This window comes from Trachinotus anak, unplaced genomic scaffold (genome assembly GCF_046630095.1).
Source record: "Trachinotus anak isolate AG129_WGS33_773 ecotype Australia unplaced genomic scaffold, CSIRO_AGI_Tana_v1 ptg000008l, whole genome shotgun sequence".
NCBI lineage: Eukaryota > Metazoa > Chordata > Actinopteri > Carangiformes > Carangidae > Trachinotus > Trachinotus anak.
Window position 1 is genome coordinate 25,818,787 of NW_027273859.1, and position 21,499 is coordinate 25,840,285.

The 21,499-nt window shown below is 39.9% G+C and overlaps 1 protein-coding gene across 8 annotated transcripts in view; it reads right to left on the minus strand.

Annotated features, from left to right (window-relative positions):
• wdfy3 (WD repeat and FYVE domain containing 3) overlaps positions 1 to 21,499 on the minus strand; it is a 101,985-nt gene that overhangs the window by 79,734 nt on the left and 752 nt on the right. For 7 of the 8 annotated variants that reach the window (XR_011691674.1, XM_071483818.1, XM_071483817.1 and 4 more), the window contains exons 1-2: positions 14,145 to 21,269; positions 1,464 to 1,674 (exon numbers count right to left, since the gene is read on the minus strand). Coding sequence is in view for 7 of the 8 variants with exons in the window: in XM_071483818.1 (XP_071339919.1) it covers positions 1,464 to 1,674; positions 14,145 to 14,173 (240 nt within the window). In the remaining variant the exon portion in view is untranslated. Of the gene's footprint in view, positions 1 to 1,463; positions 1,675 to 14,144; positions 21,270 to 21,499 lie in introns of those variants that run through there. The other variant, XM_071483816.1, reaches the window with a different exon arrangement.

Genomic DNA, 21,499 nt, shown 5'->3' on the forward strand with positions numbered 1-21,499 from the left:
AAATGTTAGTGCCTTTATAACAAGGTTTAAACTGACCGTAGAGTAGAAAATTAGACATTTATTTGTTTAAAAAGTTTGCTGATTATTTTTTTAATTGAGAGGACATGTAATAAATTGGACATTATTCACTATTAAAGCCTGTTGTTCCTCACAATCACAGCTGTAATCACATCAAGCAGGGACAAGCATCAAGCTGGAGGGACACTGGCTACATCTTCTGCAGCCGGAGCCTTTTTGGGGAGCTGGTCAAAGATATACTACACTTCATTCAACAACAGTGCATGTATTTATTTATCCAGCAAATCTGCCATGAAAGTAGGGCTGGAGCCCGGCTCCCCGCTGCACCGCGAGTGCTCTACTTTTGAATTCTGACATGAATTATGCCACCAGTGAGTGAATCACAGCCAGCACTGGGTAATTAGCTGACAAGTCAAGAGACCCTTGGTAAGGCACTCCAGTTTGAGGAGAACACTCAACAGGCCTGCCTGCAGCAATGGCTGCAAAACAAAGAGGCAAACTGCTCCATCAGTGTAATAGAAAGCAAGACTGTAAATATAAAAATTGTTTTATTGGCTCCTGCATTCTCTGCTTTGTCAAGTAAACACACACGCAGACATTTTACATTCTTCTGTGGCTCTTCTCATTTAAAGCTCCCTTGCATGACTTCTCATTCAGCCTCTCTGCAAAGCATTTTATATACTATATTATCAACTTTCTGAATGTTATTAGTCCTGGAATTATTAATTTATCATAAATCACTAGAAACTTAAAGGTCCCATATTTTACACTTTTCCAGTGTTTTATTCCAGTGACTCATTTTGAATTACTCATGGCTTCAGTTATATTATAATGATCTTAAAATTGCCAAGACATTGCTCATCTAAGTTTCTGTACTCTTACTAATTTTCTCAGATATCTGTGATTTCATTTCTTTTTTCTTTTTTTTATGCAGCCTGTGGCTTTTCGATTAAACCTAGTGTTGACAGCATGTGGGAGCTCACCACCTTTGCATGACTTCGCTCTCCTACGCACCTGTCCAACAGGTGTGCATTAGACAATAGTCACTTTGTCAAATAGGATCTGTACAGTAAATATATCTGACACACGGTTAGACTGAGAGCATGTATCTCACTGCTCTATTTAGCTGAACAGCAATGAAGTCAACATAAAGGCACAGTTCAACCAGCTGATTTCCGTCAGATTGAACTGCAGCCTGTTGAAATACAATCTGTGGTGTGTAGCCAGCTGTGTATGGAAATAACCTGTTAATCACAGGATCTGTATCCCAAATCATCTGCAGGTGACATCTCATTTATCAAACTCATATCAATCCATCCATAGAGTCTATTGTGAGCTGTGACGTCTGTTCTTGTAGAGCAGAACTTTAGTTGAGAGAGTCAACATTCATCTGCTTGTGTTTGGACTGCTTCCAACCCCTTGCCTCCACCCCAGCTGTGACTTACCCTGTTAAATACAGGAAGCATCATGTAGAGCTTCTCCTCCTGCTCCTTCTGGGTCATGTGGCGAGGAGGGTGGCACAGCTCGGAGAACAGGCGCCGCAGGTGCATCAGGCCCAGCGCGTTGTCCTGGGGGCTGCACTCCTCCTGCCTCGGCCGCCCCATGATCCTCTTCACCATGTTCATCTTGAGCGGCTTTGTCAGGGCAAAGGCAGCCCTGTGGAGGGAGGAGGGGAGGTTAATTACATGTCTTACAACAGTTCAATACTGGGCTGGGTGTCAAATCCTAACACTTTTTTGTTACTAAACTAAACTGTGTCCGGACTATCACATATCAAACACTGTTAACTGCCAAAAGTTGCCTCTGCACACGTGATCAAATTCATACTATTTTTTGTGTCTTCAGTCTTTGATTTAAATCATAATTTGTCGGGTTAAATAGTTCTTTGGTGGTTTTGTCTTTAAACTTTCATTTTTCTCTGTATCGTTCTAGTATCTCTACCAAAACTTAGGTATCATATCGACAATGTTTAAAAAAATCCAAGCCATGCACAGCCTTACTGTACTGTTGGGAAAATGTGTTGTGTGAACAGGATACTGCAAAGTAAATATATTGAGGATGTAACATAATAACTATATAAACATGTAGGGTGTGGCCATAAAAATGCATGTGACAGAAACTGAGCAGAAGTCATTCCTCTGTGGTCTGAGGCTTTGATACTTTCATAGTATTAATATAGAACCTAGACCTGCTTTACAATAAAAAAAAACATGGACATCTACCTTTATACAATATGGGATCTTTAACCCATCTTTTGAGCCATGTAGGTACAAACAGGTTTTCAAACAAATATTCACAGATCCACTTCTCCAGTATGAGGATTTGCTGCATTTCTCTGTTTTTAATTATCTTAGGCTGCATATTTGGTTGAGCAAAACAAGCCATTTGAAGATGTCACCTTGGGGTGATTCACTTTAATTCTTTTGAGTACCTAGTATTGAAAGATGGCATCACTTGACCAGATTTGTGGTTTTGTTTCCTTGGTATTTACACTGAGTGACAGTATTTCACACAGTACTTGAGACAAAATTAAACTGACATTTTTGCTTTTCAAGGTGTAGCTAACTGCCTTATTGGACAGCTGATAAAAAAACAACTGTTTGTTCAGATCAGAAAATGTCAGATACAGATACAGACTGTCCTGAATTCAGGTTACTGTGTTTCCTTATGCAATTTACTTCGACCTGTAATAATTTGATGTCTCTCCTCCTTGAAGGCACGGCTGTATTTCCACACATCCAATTCTCTCCAGACTATATTTAAGGTGGTTGCTAGGAGACTTCACTGAGCAGCAAAGCCCACATACAACACAGATAAACATCCACTGATAAAAACAGAATCAACAGATTGGAACAGGGTGACAAAGTTGCTCATAAATCTCAATGCAAGCTTCTTTTTTCAGCAACCACACCGCACACTGTACCTTGCTCAAGGGTACACTGACACTGTTGACTGGGAGAGAGAAAAGCAATTTCGCATTTACTTTCACCACATGATAGAGTATGAGCCTCTAGGGATGTGGGAAAAATGACTTTGTTTGTGAGACATAAAAAACCAGCTCTGGTTCCCTTTCCTTGCATTTCTCGTTCATACAGAGTCACTGTGTTTTGCTACACCTGTGAAGACAGCAGGATTACTTTGACCTTTGACTCTTGAGGTGGATATTTACCAGCTGCTTGACCTACTTTTGAAATCATATGTCGCTTAAAAGCATTGGCTTGTTGTAGCTGTAAATTACAGTTTTGAACAAATTCCTTATCATCTGAACATTTGTGTATCGGTATAAATGCCCTGGCCAAGGTTAGAGCCCTGATCAACTTGTAGACCTACACTGAGGTGAACTGCAGCTAAAAAGCCCTGACAGTTCAGTTCCAGTTCTCTTGGAAAGTCCTCCAGCTCCATGTACGGTGAGCAGACATGACAGTCTATCACGCAGTCCCCCCTTTCTCGGTAGAGGAAGTGCACTCTTCACAGTGGATTGCACTAATTTTAGACACTGACAAAATAGTTTCTGTCCTTTCAACACAATGGAAACATGCAACAATTTGAGTTTTCAGGATGCCAATTTTAATTAGGTTGGTGCAAAATTTCTCCCTGGAACAATACATCATATCATGACTTAACCTAAATAACAGCAAAATATGTTAAAGTGATCAAAAAGTGGTTGAGATTGTTACAGGCAAGCACGCCTTCAGTTTAAAGCCAGTTTCAGAGCATTGTCCCATCTCTTACCTGTCAAATTCTACCATCTAATAAAGGTGACTCAACCCTACAATAATTATTTAATAACTAATTGGCGCAATGAACAGGATTTCAAAATGAATACCTACCAAGTTAAAAAAACGCTGGTAAAATTAGTTTTACTAGTGACTGGTTCTTACTTAATAACAGTTCTGATACAGACACTTGAATATTTCCTGTTCCCATGGTTTATGGACGCTACCAACCAACCCACCAATGTATAGTGCACTCTACAAGCAACCAAAACAACTGTTAAATCACTGCCTGTTGAGGTGCTCTACACATAGCAGTCAAGTGTGAAGTAGTGTTACAAGGTATACTGATAGAAGACAGGTATCACAATGTCCTGCTGTTGAGAACAGTACGAGACACCATTTTATTAGTACTTATCCTAACAACAATATATTAATAATGAATAACTGTGAGTCTGGCACTTCATGGTGACGAAGCTAAAACCCAGGATGTTAGCCTGCTCACTATAACCGTCCACTAAGCTAGACTGAACAGAAAATGAATCGATACTCCTCCCTGGCAGAGGTCTCTGCTCTACTGGGTGCATTTTCTAGTTTTCCATTAAAGCCTAATTAGATTTAAAAATAACGATTACAAGAACAGGCTTGTAATGTTGTTCAAGAGTCAGTATCGAGAAACTTAAACAGGTATCGTATCCAAATTAACTATGATTTTCACATTGAAACACTGTAGTAAATTAATGTATATTACATGTTATTTCTCACACACTATATAATTGGGTATCCCTGTGCAGAGATATATTGCTGTCCTGTTTGTTAGCAGACACAGGATCATTGGAGAGCCTGTCTGCAATATAGGGTCCAAGTTTCATTCCCTCTTCACAACCACTTATATGAACTCTAAACAAATCTGGATTCAAACCAGCCGCCCTCAGGGTAAGGGCCCCTCTGAGCGGTCTAATTCACTCTTGGAAAGCTTCTCCATCTGTTGTCTGTATATGAATTTGATTCTGTTGTTGTGATATCACAATTGCTGATTAGATGCTAGGGTATTGTTAAAGTAGTCTGTAGACTTGACTGCATGCCAGAAACAGAAGATTTTGAATAATGTGACTGAGGACACCATTCCTGGCTGGTGGCTGTGTTTGTTCCCTGCTCTTCGTTTTCTATTCATGTGCCTGCATCATACACATTTTTACTATTTTTTTTTTTTTTTTTTGCATAAAATATTATTTCCAATCAATTCACTTGATAACTTACTTGAGACTAAGAAATATTGAAATTGGTTAGATCAGCATGAAATGTTAATTACCAAGAAGAAGAAACATGCTGATTACAGTGACTCTGTTGCCTTTTCTCCGGTCACACAATCACACAAACCTCTCTACTGAGCTCCAGATTCCTTATACACAATATTTACTGCGTAGAATCATTCAACAGGAAAATATTCACTGATTTGATGACCACATGACCAACTCCTCTCCTAGCACCACCAAAACACCAAACTTCTGTCATCTATGCAGTACAGTCATAACAGTGATTATAAGGGCTAAGTGAGACAATTATTAGGTGTTACCACGGATTTGTCCTCTTTTGAGGCTCTTTTGTTCAAGGTCTGCTTTTTCATGACTGGCACCTCAACAACCCACATCGTCCTTCTCATTCCTTTAAGGACTGTCATAAAAGACAGCGGGGACGTGAACAGCAACATAATGGAAGAGAGAGAGAGCTGCAGAGAAACTCCCAAGTGTTATTCTGATTTACAGGGACATGGCTTCAGTAACTCGTTCTGCCCACACAGCAGGGCTGCCCTCTGGGTGAACTCACATTCAAACTGAAATTCCATTTAACACCCCTCATTTACTACACTTACATGACTAAGTACAATATTTTAGATAGTACACTGCACATAATTAGTGCTCTATCTAAAGTGCCTGACACTGCCCATGAGTGCACACATATGGTTTTACCATGGATATTCTTAAGGGGTTGGACACCTTCACCTGGTCAGTTCTTGGCTTTGTGATTACACAGGGAACACAACCACAGGACTCCTTTTGTAAATATCACTCAGCAGCAAAACAAAATTCAAAAAGCAATAAAAAAAGGAAATGACAAACGCTGCCATAATCACGCTTTGAGTTACATAATACGCTCTGTCACATCAGTGCTTTAGGCCTCTTCCCTTAGTGTGAAAGGAAATTTCACAAGAAAATCAAGAAACACAGGTGGGACGTTGGGTTAGTCTCAGGCACATTTTAGACACATGATGGAGATCAAAAGAGCCAAGACCTGAAAGGCTCAGGGTTTGACATTTACAATACAGCCGGCATTGGCAGCGATATACTCCACATTCAGCTCCTATTAACCACCAGCTCTGCCTGTCTGAGATAAGGCATGAGAGAAAAGCCTACAGTGTATATCCTTCCAAAACAACAACATTATAACCCAGCTTGCTGCAGGGTTTTTTCAACGTGATGGGAGATGTCTGACTTCAGTGGCCACCGTCAATTGTAGCAGACACATATTTACTGTGTCTTCTCACTTATTCTACATTATATATTAATGTGAATAAAACAGATTTCTGAAAAGATAAATATAAGGCAGTATATACAATAAGAAACAGAAGCGTAGAGTACATCATCGTGCTGCAGGCACATTCAAGATTTTTAAAGCTAAAAATAATGACTGATAAACTACTGCTTCTCTTTTTCTCTATTTATAAGAGGAAGTGAACTCAGACATTAAGTATTTTCAGCCACAGGAAGTTACAAGGCGGGGTGTGATTAACTACAGTGTTGAGAGCGGCTTTAAACTAAAATCTAAATGTAGTTAGGATGAATAAAGTTGAGTTCAAAGTACATTTCTGTAATATTACTGTGGGTGGGTATTTTCAATGGAAATAATCAAAGTTTTATTCAGTTTGTTTTCATGTAAGGCAATCAAGACAGTGATAATCTTCAAGCAACACCATAAAACTGTTACCTGAGTGAACAGCTATCTGCACATATAGAATGAGCTGACCAACAAAAACAGTTTCGGTCAGAGGCACCTTCTTGTTTTCATAGAGAAATGGCTCCTGGTTTTTGACTGCATGTCAGAAACTGAGCCAGCAATTTGTTGTAGTCAGAACAGGAAATTACACAATAAAGGAAAACTATTCTCTGTACATGTTGCTGAAAAAATTCCTACAGACACATTCACTATTTCACCTGTTTGCATGGTTTAACCACGGTTAAGGACCTGTGAATGACAGATGATTTTCTATCAAAGTGTTTGGTAACACAATGAAGCTCGTCAAGGTTCCATATTGTATTAAGTAAGATTTCCATGTCTGTTCTGATTATAAAGCAGGTCTAGGTTCTATATTTGTACTGTTCTATATTATATATCCTTAGCTTATAGACGTAAAGGTTGATTACTGTTATTACATGTCTCAGCACTGAGGAGATGGGAGAGATATTGTCAGCACTGCTGAAGCCTCATGCCTCATGCAGCTCCACTGCCAACATCCTTCCCCTTTCTGTGTTGACACGTACACTGTGTTTGGCTCTTGCTTCTCATTTATACCATTTAATAATCCACACATCCCACATGATGGTCCTTATCATAAATAAAACAAAGTGAATCCTCCAGTGGATGGATGGGTAGACCACTGGCAGCAGTAAAACAAAGAGGTATATATATAGTTGGCCGAGGCATTGAGAAAAAGCCACAGATCTACTGCACATTTGGCGAAGCCGGCACACCAGCAGCGGATCTATAAAGCGATCAGGATGTAGCCTCGGCAGCATCAGCAGAAAAGCCGGTCTTCAGCTGTTGGCTAAACTGGAAAGTCAGGCTGAGACACAGACAAGCTTGTTGAAAATCTGCCAGTCAAGGAGAAAATCTTGCTGGATGTCAAAAGATTGAGAATCCAGAAGCATAGATGGTTGGCCTGTGGCCGGTTTAAAAATATCCAGCCCACTGGGCCAGGTTCCTGAGTTTAAAAGCTGCATGTTTCACTGTGAACCAGGAGGAATTACATACATCAGCAGAAGCTTTTTCACAGACTTGGATTTGTTCGGAGAGGCTGGAAATTGAACCAGGTCTCAGTGAGTGAAGCCCACTGAGGCCTGGAGAAATTTTAAAAATAGATCCTGATTCTAACCTGGACAATTCTGCCTACAACCCTGCCAGAAAATGTTAAGTCATCTGGTGTAGTTACAAGGGAAAATGAGAAAATACATTCCTAAAAATGTCAAATTAACTACTATGGGTTTCTCACACATAACTTTGTCATCCTGAATTATGCATCTTTGCTGCCTGTTAAATAAATATATCCATAAAAACCTCAATCATAAGTAAAAACCTATATTACACTATGCACCATAACATTAACACAACTTAGAAATCAGGGTTTCCCTCAGGGTTTCCCACAGCGTTTTATAGTGGAGCACCTCTGCTAACGTCACAAGAAAATTATCACTGTCTTATAAAAACAAATATTAGGCTTATTAAGCTTCAGGGGGGCAAATAAAAGCGCAGCCACAATACACACAGCTAGAGGCAACTATCTACTGTCATGTAGATACACGATTATGGAGAAACCCTGGATCTTATCTTGATTATTATTTGATTATTTGATTTTATTATAAGATTTGGCTGTGATATCTATTAGTTATAATAACACTGTAATCACTGTCACCAAAGTAATGGCTGCAATCTGGAAACATTCTCAAAAAGAAATTTAAACATTCAAACAGGTTGTAGCAAGCTAACCCACCTGTCACTGGAAGTAGCACACCCTCAATTATAACTTCAATTATAACTTATAACTTCAACCCCCATACAGTTGTCATGAAGGAGGAAATTAGCTCTAGATATCAAAACTGTTTTTGTACCAGGCTGTAAACATGTTTATTTCTGCTGTAAAGTTGGACAATTTAACATGGGAGTCAATGGGGACTGAGTCACTGTTGGAATCAGACTCTAATCATTCGTCATTAAAAGAACTGAACTTCAGTGTTGACTTCATTTTTCAGCCCTGGAGGTTGCTGCTTTGTCAGCACTCAGTAATGGCAGTAATAAACCCAACATTGCGCAACTACAGTAAGTATGGTAGGAAACTGAACTGAACCACTCTATAAATAATACAGTGATATTTTTAGGCTGTATCGCGATACACAATATTCTGAAATCTCCTCTAAAGCACTTCATAAATGTGCAATTCAACCCTTTGATGCATAAAATCAAACCAGCGTGATGATTCTAGCCCCTGCAGCATTTGTCTACAGTAAAACATTCCTGTTTACTCTGGATTCATTAGTGGTTCCATTTAAAATTTGCATGCAAAAAGGGGGAAATCACAACCACAATCCCTTCTTTCATTCTCTCCAGTTCCCTCTGCCTCAGATACAAAAACTCAAGCACCTCACCTATGTCATGCACATACACCCAGGAGAAGTCAGTCATAGGAGAGCGCCAGAGAAGTGAAACGCCAAAGCAAATTTTCATTCCGACAGCTTAATACAATTACACAACGATTTGTATGTAATCTTTGCGATATAGTCATTTACGACATCCAAAGTGGAACAAGCTGCGATACATTGATTATATTTGTCATGTCGCCCAGCCCTCCTGTGCTGGATGTATTAAAAGTACAGTGTTTGTTATATTGATGTTATTGATTGATGTAATGATCCTGTGAGCTGTATTCAAGCTGAAATAACCCAACTATTTTTTTGTACTGTAATGTATCCTCGCTGCAGATCAAAGCCAGCATTTATCTCCGAACAATGCTGACTGTTAACGCTGCTGTACTGGGCCCTGTGTACCAGAGAGCCACTGAAGCAGACAAGAGTGCTGAGAGAATGGTAGAGTCGGAGCCCAGCAGGGCCGGGACCACAAACTGGGGCAAACACATGTCATGCGACTCAGCATAAGGCTGAACTGGAAAATCAACAAAAGGGGGGAGGTAGCGATCTGCAGACAAATACAGGATTACAACTCACTCCACCTACTTGGTAAGCAGCAGACGTCACAAAACCACAGAACCCAGTCCTGAGAAGCATCGTTTTGAGTTCTGTTTGCACCTCCCTTTCAACACTAGAATCTTAAGTGTGCAGTCAAAACTGAAACTAAGAGACATGGAAAATAAATTTGGATGCTCGAATTACTGCATCGGTGCAGCTTTACTTAATATCACAGGGAGAAGTATAACTTCTAGGAACCCCTTTCCGTTTTTGTCTGACTTCCTGAAGCTTCTTCTCAGACTCTTATCTGTCCAGTCTTGTGTGAAAACAAAGGTTTCGATGCTACAAGCAGCACATGCAGTGTTCAGCTCTCTAGTAGACTCAGATATGTGAAATTGACCATTCAGGTATGAACTAACAGACAGACAAAATCACTGTCTGCTCTCATTTGACTCCATTATTTGGAGGATAGAGGGTATGGGAGCCTTATTATCAGTATTACATGTGCTAATTATTATCTGTCCTGAAGGTTCCTGTGTTTTCTCCCTGTGTCTCTGCTTGTGGGAAGCATTTAGATGAAAGATTTTTACTGGCTGATGTTATAAAGAACCTACATAAAAAAGGAGGCTTGGATATAATCTATATAATAGCTTAATTTAGGGAGTGTTCCATTTCATGTGTTTGCTTCTAGGTTTATGTGATCCATCTTTAATTTCAGATCTGGAAACACAGCCAGGAAAAACAAGATACCCACACCTTTGGCAACAGAGCACTCCTACTTCCTTCAGACATATGAAGCCATCTTATCTGTTGTTCCAGAACGTGTTGAGAGAGGATGGATACGGTTCAGAAGGGCTGAAATTTTTAAAGAGTTTTGCAATTTAGATTTCTAAATCAGCTTCCATACAATGCCTTTGCTATCTTTAACACAGCCACCCAGCAGCTGTATTTTTTTTTTTTTATCCTGATATAACCAAACAAATTTAGAGCTGGCTGGACCATTGCTAGTCTCTCTGCCCTGATGTCAATGTAAATGCCCAGCAGTTCACCTATGCAAACAGACAGCTCACTACATACTCAACCTCAGGGAAAGGTGACATAACAGGGAGGGTTAAAGCCTCAATTATGCTCCCTTGGGGATGTGCATGCAGACAGCTGATTATACTTCTTCCTTGTCCACTTGGTTCCCTTGTGGTAGAATCACAGACAAATTTGAGGGTACACAGACATCCACACAGTCTTGTGTACAGCCTCTGATGATGAGATTTACATCACACAGATCCTAGCTGACCTACTGCACTCACAGATGCAGAAAGTATAACACTAGCCTAAAATAGCAGCTTAGGATTAGAAATAGGTATGGGAATCAAGAGCCAGTTTCAAGTTGAGAACCGGTTCCAAACCATTGGAATGATATGCCTCCAGTCTTATCTTAATCAATACTAACATGTTTTTCTGACAGTTGTGCATTGCCAAACAGTGACATCAAACTCATGTGTCCACGCTGCTGGAAATCTGCAATAAGACAGAGTCGTTAAACAGTGGCTTCTGCACACCTGAGTGCACAGGTGCAAGCCTCCTTCCTGCTCAGTTTCTACAATGTGCTCAGATTCAGAGATAATATAACAGTAACATTGACACTGAAAACCTGTGTGGGCCTACTCTTTTCCATAGAGAAAACTGATCAGGAATGATTAAGGGGGGTGGGATGCTTTGAATCCAGACTGGTCCCATTAACTGCATGACATCCCCCTCTCTCTTCCCTGCAACGTTCACTGTTGCTGTCATAATAAAGGCAAAAATGCCCAAAGAAATAACTTTTCAAAAAAAAGGAATCATAGGGGTAACGATAAAGAATCAGACTGATTAGCAAAATCTATAATGGCATTGGCCTCATTAGAAATCTAGGGCACCAAAACCATATGAAGTAATTACCAACTTAAAGCTAATGTGCTTTTATAGCACCAGACAGAAAAGAGTGTGCTGAAGCAAAGAAATAAGTCAGTGGCATCAATGCAGTGTTGACTCCAATGCAGCAGGGAACTGAGTTTGCTTTCTTGGCCCTTCAGTCTTTTTCAAAGCATTCTTTCAAAGCGGACGCCAGTTTCAATGAACGTCTCACAGAGTTAGCGCTAACTCCTGGGAGATGAAGGCAGCTAATGCCCTGGAAAAGCACAACTCTTCAAAGGCTTGTGTGGTTGTTCCTCTGGAGAAAGTGATGTAATCACAGAAATCTCTCCTGTCTGACAGTTTACGGGAGTAGGTGGAAGCCGCGGTGCTCCACGGGGAAGAAAGAAACTGGGCTGACAGGAGTTAGATAAAACCAAAACTTGTAAAACAAAATGCAAATTCAAAGAAAGTAAAAGGCTGTGTAGGCAGAGTGATGAATTCATGCCAACCTCCAGCCAAATGTTGGTATATTTTGACTGCAGGTGATAATTGCTGTCCTCTGCAAGCCACTGTGACACCTACCACTGACAAACCACGAGAGTATATGCACAATATTTCTGGCATTTTAAAGGCCCCGTATAATAAAGCCTGTATTCAGAAACTGAGCCTTAAAACGAGCCGACAGGACTTCTGGAACTTTGTGATGTCACAACAAAACAGTCACCGCTCTCATCCATGCTCCAAGTCTAGCCCACCTTGACCCACCATCCAACCTTGCAGGATTTGGTTTCTCTGAGTGTTTTCCTGAAATCTGCTATATTTTTATTGAATCGCTCAGAAAACAGACAGCCAATCAGAAGAGACCTGTCGTAAAACTACATGTAGATGGTTTTTGGTTCTTAAAACCACACATATATCTTCTTTTGGATATCAACACTTTAAATAAAATAAAATAAAAGTGTAAAATATGGGACCTTTACAATACAAAAAAAAAAAAAACATGAAACAATAAAATTTTGAGTAATAAAAGTTACAGTGAAGCAGCTTCTAACCACTGCAGCATGTTTCCATTAAACAGCTATCGCCTGACCTATGTGGGTGTAACAAGAGCCAGAAGGGCAGGAAATGGTCTTGTGTCAAACAAGTCCAGACAGGATCAGAGTTGACAGCCTCGTCATTGGATATCTATTTAGGCCTTCAGTAAACAACACTTGAGGGTGTCATCCTCACAAGCTGTAAGCACCAGTCACCGGCTAACCTCTACCTGTGTCTCTTTTGCCAGCTGTCGGCACAGATTAACATTCGTCACTGTAGATGGTCAGTGCTGAGCTGCAGCAGTTCTTGTCAATGCTTGACAAAAAAAGTGGATTCATTTCTTAGGGATCACTGAGAAAAGCGTTGTCCTAATACACATGGCTAAGTTCATATTCTTTTTCAATAATGTGTCCCTTAGATCGCTGAATGGTAACCATGACAACAAGTGGGTCCTATACAAAATTGCTGGCTGTTAACAACCATAATTAGAAGGGAAAAAAATTACATAATCACAAAATGCTATGAGGAATTTTTATGTGAAATCATGACCATAATAGTCACATTGATATTTTATTTTACATTAACATCACAAATGTCCATAAGTGTCCTTTTACACATCAGCAACAACACCTTGTGCTGCAACTTCAACCTTAAGGTAATCTAACAGCCCATGACAAACTCTGAATTTGGCCTTTAAATGACAATGATTCATTTTTAGAAACTAAAACATTTCACAAAGGGAAAAGTAGAAAAGGCGTTAAAATGTGGTCCAGGCATTTTGCACATATCTGTCATATCTGCTTCTCCATCTTTTCTTTTGTCTCCATCACCAGTCATTCATTTGCTGCTTGTAATGGAGGCACTTAATGATCCTAAATGTTTGTTTTAAAGAATTGAAAAACATCCGTAATCTCTGCAAATTTAAGCAACTTGGATACTTATTTCCATTTAGAGAGATGTAAACTGTGCTCTTTAGTTTCATCATTTGCCACTAGATCAAGTTTCAACTTAAAAATCAGTGACAGTCTTAAGGAAAATTCTGTTCATCGCAGGTGAGCTATAGTCAAAGATTTTCTATGCTGTGGCAGTGTGTCAGGAATGAGTAAAAAGACTTACAACTTTACACAAAAGGAATAAAAAGTCTACCAAAGAAACAGTCAACACTTGTTGTGCTGAGTTAAATGTAGCCCTCCTAAGCCTGTGCTTCTTTTTATCCTGCACCCAACAGCTCTAGAGGCATCATGGTATTTTGTTACAGTAGGTCCGACTGTTGCAACCCTCACGTCTCGATGGTGGTCATGAAGGCGATCGAAGCTTATTACACGACTGCACTCGGTCACTCTGGTTGACAGCTTAAATGTTCAGTAACATGTAAACGAGTCTGGCACTGACACTGAGAGGCAACGCTTTTACATTGATAATGACAATAAACCTTGCTACGTCCACCGAGGTCAGCCTTGCAAGTTAACAGTTAACAAGCCCCCCCGGTCGCCGCGGAGACAAGCTCAGCACCCACCTCTTGATTTTCCCCTACCTGCTGTTCTCCCTGCGTTCCGCCAGCATCTCAACTCATCAGCGGCAGAGGAGAGAGAAAAATATTCCACTACACACCAAGACTGAGTCCTCTCTCCTCAAAAAGCTGTCGTCTCTTTGATGAGGAAAAGCGACGACAATGGTGTCATGCCTTTCCCCTCACGGCGGCGTGAGGAGAGGAGAGGCTAAGCGCAGAGGCATGGCTTGTCTTCATTGGCAGTGCCAGGGGCTTTGTTTGCCAGCCAGCGTACTGTGTGTGTGTGTGTGTGTGTGTGTGTGTGTGTGTGTGTGTGTGTGTGTGTGTGTGTGTGTGTGGCCTGCCGGGACTGGCACAGCTGATCCCCCCCTGACACCGGGTGGGGTGTACAGGGCTTTGGAGGAAGAGAAGGGGAGGTGGAGTGTGTGTGTGTTGGGGGGGGGGCTATGGCCGTCACACCGAGAGGAACATACCATTTAGACCAGAAAAGGAGGGGCGGACATGCATAGCCCACAGTAGCAAGCACCATTAAAAATTAATCTTAAGGGGATTTAGTCGTCATGATGTGCGTCCAAGCCACTGAGTTCACATTAACTTTGCATTATTTTGACATCACATGCTTTTTGAGACACATATAGGGAATGGAACATTTTCTCTAGAGTAGCTGCTCAGTCTTTCATGTGTTGTAAACAAAAGGGTTTACAGGAGAAGACTGATATATTTTTAGGTGGTGAAGAGCTCAACAAAACTCCCCAGAACATCCCAAACACAAAAATGATCAGCTCACAATCATTTCCGGCAAAGAAAAGCAGCAAATTCTCACACTGGAGAAGCTGCAGCTTCTGACGCTACTAATCCTTTGAACTCTAACCTGAGGCAATTTTTCAAAACAACATAAACATTTGATCATGTATCATAATTTCTGCATAACCCATTTTGAACTACCTCCATGTAGTTGAAAATAACAGAGCTAAAATGATCAGGCGATTAGTTAATGAACATAAAATTCATCTGTGGTAGGGCTGAATGATATGCAAAATATCATATTGCGATTATTTTGACAGATTGTCACAAATATAGTTGGAATTTTTGAATTTCACTCTGATTGGAAATAAACATAAAAACTGATGATAATGTGATTTTTCCTGGGGTCTGTAGTAAATAAGCATGTCCCCTTACATTTACATTTTAGTTAATGGTCTGTTGTGACACATTTTACCTTGATTTAAGAAACTGCAGCTCCTGTGATTTAGATATTGCACTTGGCCATGTTGTGATTTCGATGATAATTTGGTTAATCGCGCAGCCCTAATCTGAAGCTAATGTGAGGACTTGTGGATCTTTTCTCTGTTTTATATCATTGCACGACAAAACAAGCAATTTGAAAATGCCGCTCTGGGAAATTTGTCTCACAATTTCTTCCGGTCACTTCTTTCTAATGGGTAATAAACCAAACATTGTTATATTGACTGACAGAGAAAATGATCATTAGTTGCACCCCCACAGAATAATTATGCACACTCAAAATCACAATACAGCTGCTAACTTACTTAACAGTCACAAGCTTGAAAAGGCTCAGAAACCCTCTCCAGGAGACTGCGTTGGAACATTCTGAGAAATACAGAGACTTCTGGTTCCCTAAGACGATGTTAAAGTGTGGTTCCCAGCAGGCACACATTGGGCCATATGGAAATGAGGCCAGCAGGGAAAGCAGATCATCCACCTCACTGAATGAAGCCTGCTATACATTCTCCCACTCAACATGCCACCAGCAGCAAGGTTGAATATGCACAAGAAAGTGAAAAAATCTGCAGTAACACAAGCTTAGCTGCAGCCAGTGAGACCTGTTGTGTTGTAAGAGCCTGAGGGGTTCTCAGTAACTTGAATAGCTCTACAGTTGGGATCTGGTTTGTGTTCGTCTCCGCCTAAACCTGCACATATTATGCCAGCTTGACAGTTAAGTTTCCATTCAGTATGTAAGGAGAAATTGACAACAGAATCCAATACAGTCATAAATAATGCAGAAAAATAGTTTTGTGATCAACACTGATAACAATAAACCACGCATTAAAGATTGTCAAGAATCCCAGCAGATATGGGCATCCAGTACAGGGTGGAGCACAGTCTGTGAACATCACAGCTGATTAAACTGCAGCAATAAACAGAGTTGGGAAAATATCTCTTCAATCTATCCAATAAAACAGCACTCCCATTACAACAAGAAGCACAGAACCCATCACTCTGTTCTCATATATGATCTGTCCTCTGATGCTAAAGCTGAGATAACCAGCACCATGACATATAAACAAACATACTCTTAATCCATACCATCTTTGAAGAAAATGCTACAACAGGTCAAATGGTAAAGCTTTTGAGTGGCCTTCATTTCATACTTAAGGATAAGGCTAGCATTATTCTGTATTTTTTGTTATACCCTTTTTCCACCAAAATTAGCAGGTATAAGTAGGTTTTTTAAACGGTGCTCCTGTGTGGAGGCCTCCGTGTGAGATGCTTCAATCGGTGATTGCGTGTTTGATGATTGTGTGTTTTTTAAACTTATTTTGAAGCTGTGCTCGCTTTTTCATCCAGCAAAGGGGTGAAAATTAGTGGGTTCACCCAGGTGTTTACATCAATGCCAATTGGAGCTGGTCAGAGCCGGAGTCCATAAATACCCTGTCTATTGCAGAGTCATTTGACCCGGGTGTGATTGGATTGGACCCTTTTCAATGTTAGCGGGTCTTAGCAGGTCTTTTGAGCAGTGGAAAGTGGGCTTTAGTGTCAATAAATCTCCTGAAAAGACCAAAACAAACAACATGTTAGCCATTTCTCTTAATGCTGTCCAAGATCCCTAACAAAAGCATGTTGGTTCCAACTGAGGACATAAATCTGGTCATTGTGGTCCTGGACACTGCTAAATTATGCATTTGTTGGGGATAATGTTCAGTGACTTGTTAAAACAGTTTTGGTGCACTCATGAGTATTTCCGGCAGCAGGACAGTGTAATAGAGTAAGAAAAAATGCCCATGATCATTCTAATCAAGTAACAGTGTGGCTATTTGATGCATTCTTAATAGTTTAATAATAATAATAATAATAATAATAACGGTGGTCTATAGCACTGACAAATGCAATAGATCAGACAATAACAATATATCATAGAACATAATTTAATTTAAATAACCCCTCTTTATCCTCTAACCACAATGAACTCATGAACTCGCTATGATCGAATATCTACTTGTGCAATTAATTAACACAAAAACACTTCATGTATGTGTATCTTTGCATGTACACAGATTACATACATATGTGTTTGTTTATTACAAACACCGAGTGCATGCATAGTGTATGTGCATACTACAGTATGTGTGTACTGACAGTGATTTCAATGCTCTGCTTGCTCTCATGACGTGCAGGCTCTTCCCCGGGGGGCTAATTAAGAATTATGTCTCTCCTGGTTTATCACTGCACGCTGCTTCTCCTCAAGACAGACGACAACTGGTTAACTATAACTTAAGTCTGGAGCCTGACATGGCGTCTTTACTGAGAAACACCACACAGACGCACACGCACAGCACCGGCCGTCTCTTTCTTTGTGATGCGTCTTACATGGCCTGGTTGAGAGAGCTCATTTGGTGCATTGAGAGGAAAATTAGCACTGGCCTTGTTCTGCATTATCCACGAGATTTTATTGTAGCGATCCAGCTACACTTAATCAATAACAAGAGCCTCGCAAAGTGCAGAACACACACTGCTGCTCCCATCCCACCACAGACAGGCAAACACAGAGATAAAAATGTAATCCCAGATGGTAATCTTTGTTTGTTTGTGTACATCGGCCTTTCCTGCTTAAAGCTTTGGTCTCATCTATTTTATGGATACTGCCAGGAATTAAGTGTCAGCGAGGGCACATAATGTTGCTTAAATATTATTGACCTATCACAGAATCAAGGCAATGTTTAATCACAGTTAAATGCCATAAAAGTCAGTTTGTAAACATATTGAAATTTTATTACTGACGTTCACGAGACATAAGGAACTCCAGAGACAAAGCAGATCAAAATACTATGCATGCATCTCAAACCATACCTGTGGGAATAGCTACTCTAACTCCCCTAGAGAGAAATACACACAAATAATAAAAGAAAACATCAGTTGGAGATGGAGAGGTGATGAATGTTGTATAATTTAGTAAGTCATAGCAACCCATGTTTCAGCTCTGGAGTCCGGAGAGTAAACCCTGCTGAACGACTGACCTGGTAATAAGAGTTTCACAGTTCCAGTGCCCGTTAGCATCTTAAGTGCCTGAGTCCTTGAGGTTATAGTTATGACTTTACTTCATCACGCCAACCACCAGCAGGTTTTTCATGCCCTTAGTAAATCACAGTAAAAAGGAAACTCAACAGTAAATTTCTGTTGTGGAAAACAAAAAAGGCCCCGGGGGTTTAACTATCTTAGCTTAACATATTGTGCAAAAAAAACTCAAATATTTGTGGTTTGAACACAAACTAATTGGATGCAGACATATCTAATGTTCCTGCAAACATTATTTTGTTGTAGTTCATGAGAACTTTCATGTGACATTATTGCTTCTCTCAGACCATTCTTTATGTCCAGTTTAAGAGTCACCAAAACAGTCAATATCAATATTCAATATGTGCCAATATGTCAATCACATAAACAATCAGCCAATAGCAGATATTCGTATCAAATTTTCTACTATTACAGCATATGTGAGGCGTTATACAGCTTTGGGCATGATGTTAATGTTACTTTATAAACAATGGGGTGTAACTTGATGAGGATGCCAGTGAACTGAATTATGTGTTCCCACTGTAAACAACATGAACATTTCACAAGAAGTCTGTTTTATTCTAGAGCTTGTCAACAGAGTAAGTTATGCTAATGTGAATCATTAACAGTTACTGGTGGATAGTAGCAAACAAATGACTATGCTTTCTTGTTTTCCTGTCAGTGTGATTTAGTTTCATGCACAGTATTTCTGCCTGGCAAGTTTAAACCACATGGAAAGCTACAGCACAGTGATTAAAGGCTTTCTAGTTTTGCTTATTTAAAAGCCTAAAGAGTGATGACATCCACTGTTGTTGTAAAGGGAGTAATCTGCCCAATCTTACTTAACATTTCAATTACTTTTTGTAAGGACCAGAAAAAGCAATTATTTTTGTTACAGATTAACCTGTCATTTTGTTTCTATGCAGTGTTAGAAATTTGTAAAAATCATCATAATTTCCCAGACCCCAACAGGTCATCGTCAAATTGCTTCTTTTGTCCAGGCAGAGGTTCAAAATCCAAAGATAATCAAATTATTATTTTCCATTCAATTAATGCCAGCTAATTAGCTTACTTACTAACTGAACTTCTAGGTTAAAAAAGATGGCAAAAACACCGCACATGAAATCAGAGCACCCTGCTCACAGTAGAAACACACAGGGCCCTGTGCGCAGAAATTAACTCAATTTGTGACTAAATGTTACAGAGGCAGACCTGCCCACAAATCAACAGTAACTTTACCTAATCAGGTTTTCATATTAGATTAGGACATTCAAAAGATCATCAGTTACTCTCAATGGTGGTTGATGGCATAAACAGAGTAACTACAACTACATTCATCGCTTTAACAGCATTTACTGTCAGCCTGCAAAGGCCCAAATTGGTATTTAGTATGACCAAATACAAGGCGAGAAAGGTTGGATTAACCAGTGGTTTCTAAGCCAAGAGTCTGGGTACAGAAATGAACAGCTGCCTATATTTATGATGAATTATAAATTTAACTTTTAATTTGCAAAGTCAAAAGTTTTTAATGACGATTGTTAAATTTTATGAAATCACCCTTTTTATTAAATAATTAGTTGCTAGATTTCTCCATTCTATAAATATTTTAAAGTATTTTTTCCTTAGATATGCTCATTGTGCTGCCTTAATTACATGCATTTGTCTACTAAATCCCCTAAAATTTCACCCTTTGGTGCAGACAACACTGCATGAGACTCTTACAATGCAGTAGCCCTGCAGTAAACACCACTTTGGTTAAGCTCATAAAGCTCACATTGTTCAGTTACTGTCTCAGAGGAGTTTGTGTCTGAATGGTCATTTTAAAAGCCTTGTTTTTAAACTTTTTAATAGGACATTACTGATACAAATTATCATTATTATTATTATTATTATTGTGTCTATGTGGTACAAAAGTTCCAGGTCCGCACACCTGTAACAAAGAGTTATGAGTGGCCATGATGATGGTTTTTGTCAGGTGAAACCTTAAAACAGGAAGAGACAACCAGGATAAACAATTGAGCTGCATGTAATATCTATTAGATTGCTATTAAATGTAATTGAATATGATGTAAATTAATGATGCCAGTGTGAATTATTAAGACAAACAGGTATGTAATTGAAAAAGATTAAGATGGTACCCGCAGCCATTGAAGCAATAGAGCATCTCAGACCCAATTACATAACCTGATATCAAAGGTACAAAAAATCGTATTCATTAAACTGTCCACCAAGATGGGAAGAGCAGTAAATGTTGGCTGTGGCTGACCAAGATGGTTTACAGTCCCCTGAGCAGGTGATCTTTCGACAATTTATTTTCTAGATTTGAAAAAATAATAATAATTATAACTGGACTATGTTTGCAGTGGATAAAATGCTATTTTTCTGCCTAATCTGCAAATGCTTACAACTGACCTACAGGCACTAGGTGAACTGTGGTTATCACCCTGTGGGCTGAACAAACAGAAATTTCAGCATTGCACAGGTGGAAAAAAAAAGCATAAGAAAATGTTTTACAAAATTTCAAGTCATTTTGTCTTTAATCAAAAGCCAATTTTTTTTTTTTTCCAAAGACTCGTCCTATGCAATTACGTTTTGAATCCCACATAATTGTCTGTGTCACACAGCTCACCACAAACAAGGGGCACACTAGACACTGCAAAACATGACACTAGTTTGTGATGATACCAATCGCATCATAGTCCACATTTAACCCCAGCCTGCAAGCTCGGCCGGACTGCTGTATGGTAGTTGTCTGGCTGTACAGGCAGGCATTCAGTCAGCCATGTAATCGGGAACAATGCACTGGCCGGTGGCCGCACTCAGGTGACCTGAAGTTGCACATCAGGCGCACAGCTGGCGGAGTAAGCAAGAATATAACCGCAATAAACACGCCGATCATTGCGACCCTGTTATTAACAACCCATGCTTATGTCGGATCGTTCATAACATTACAGCAAACCCCGTTTATCCACCCATGGTACAGTCAGTGTTGAGGAATAGATCCAGCCACCGGTACGCGCCGTAGCTGTGCCCCTAACGGTCACACTGGCCGGGGCGTCTTCTTGTGTTTCCTACAGATAATGATT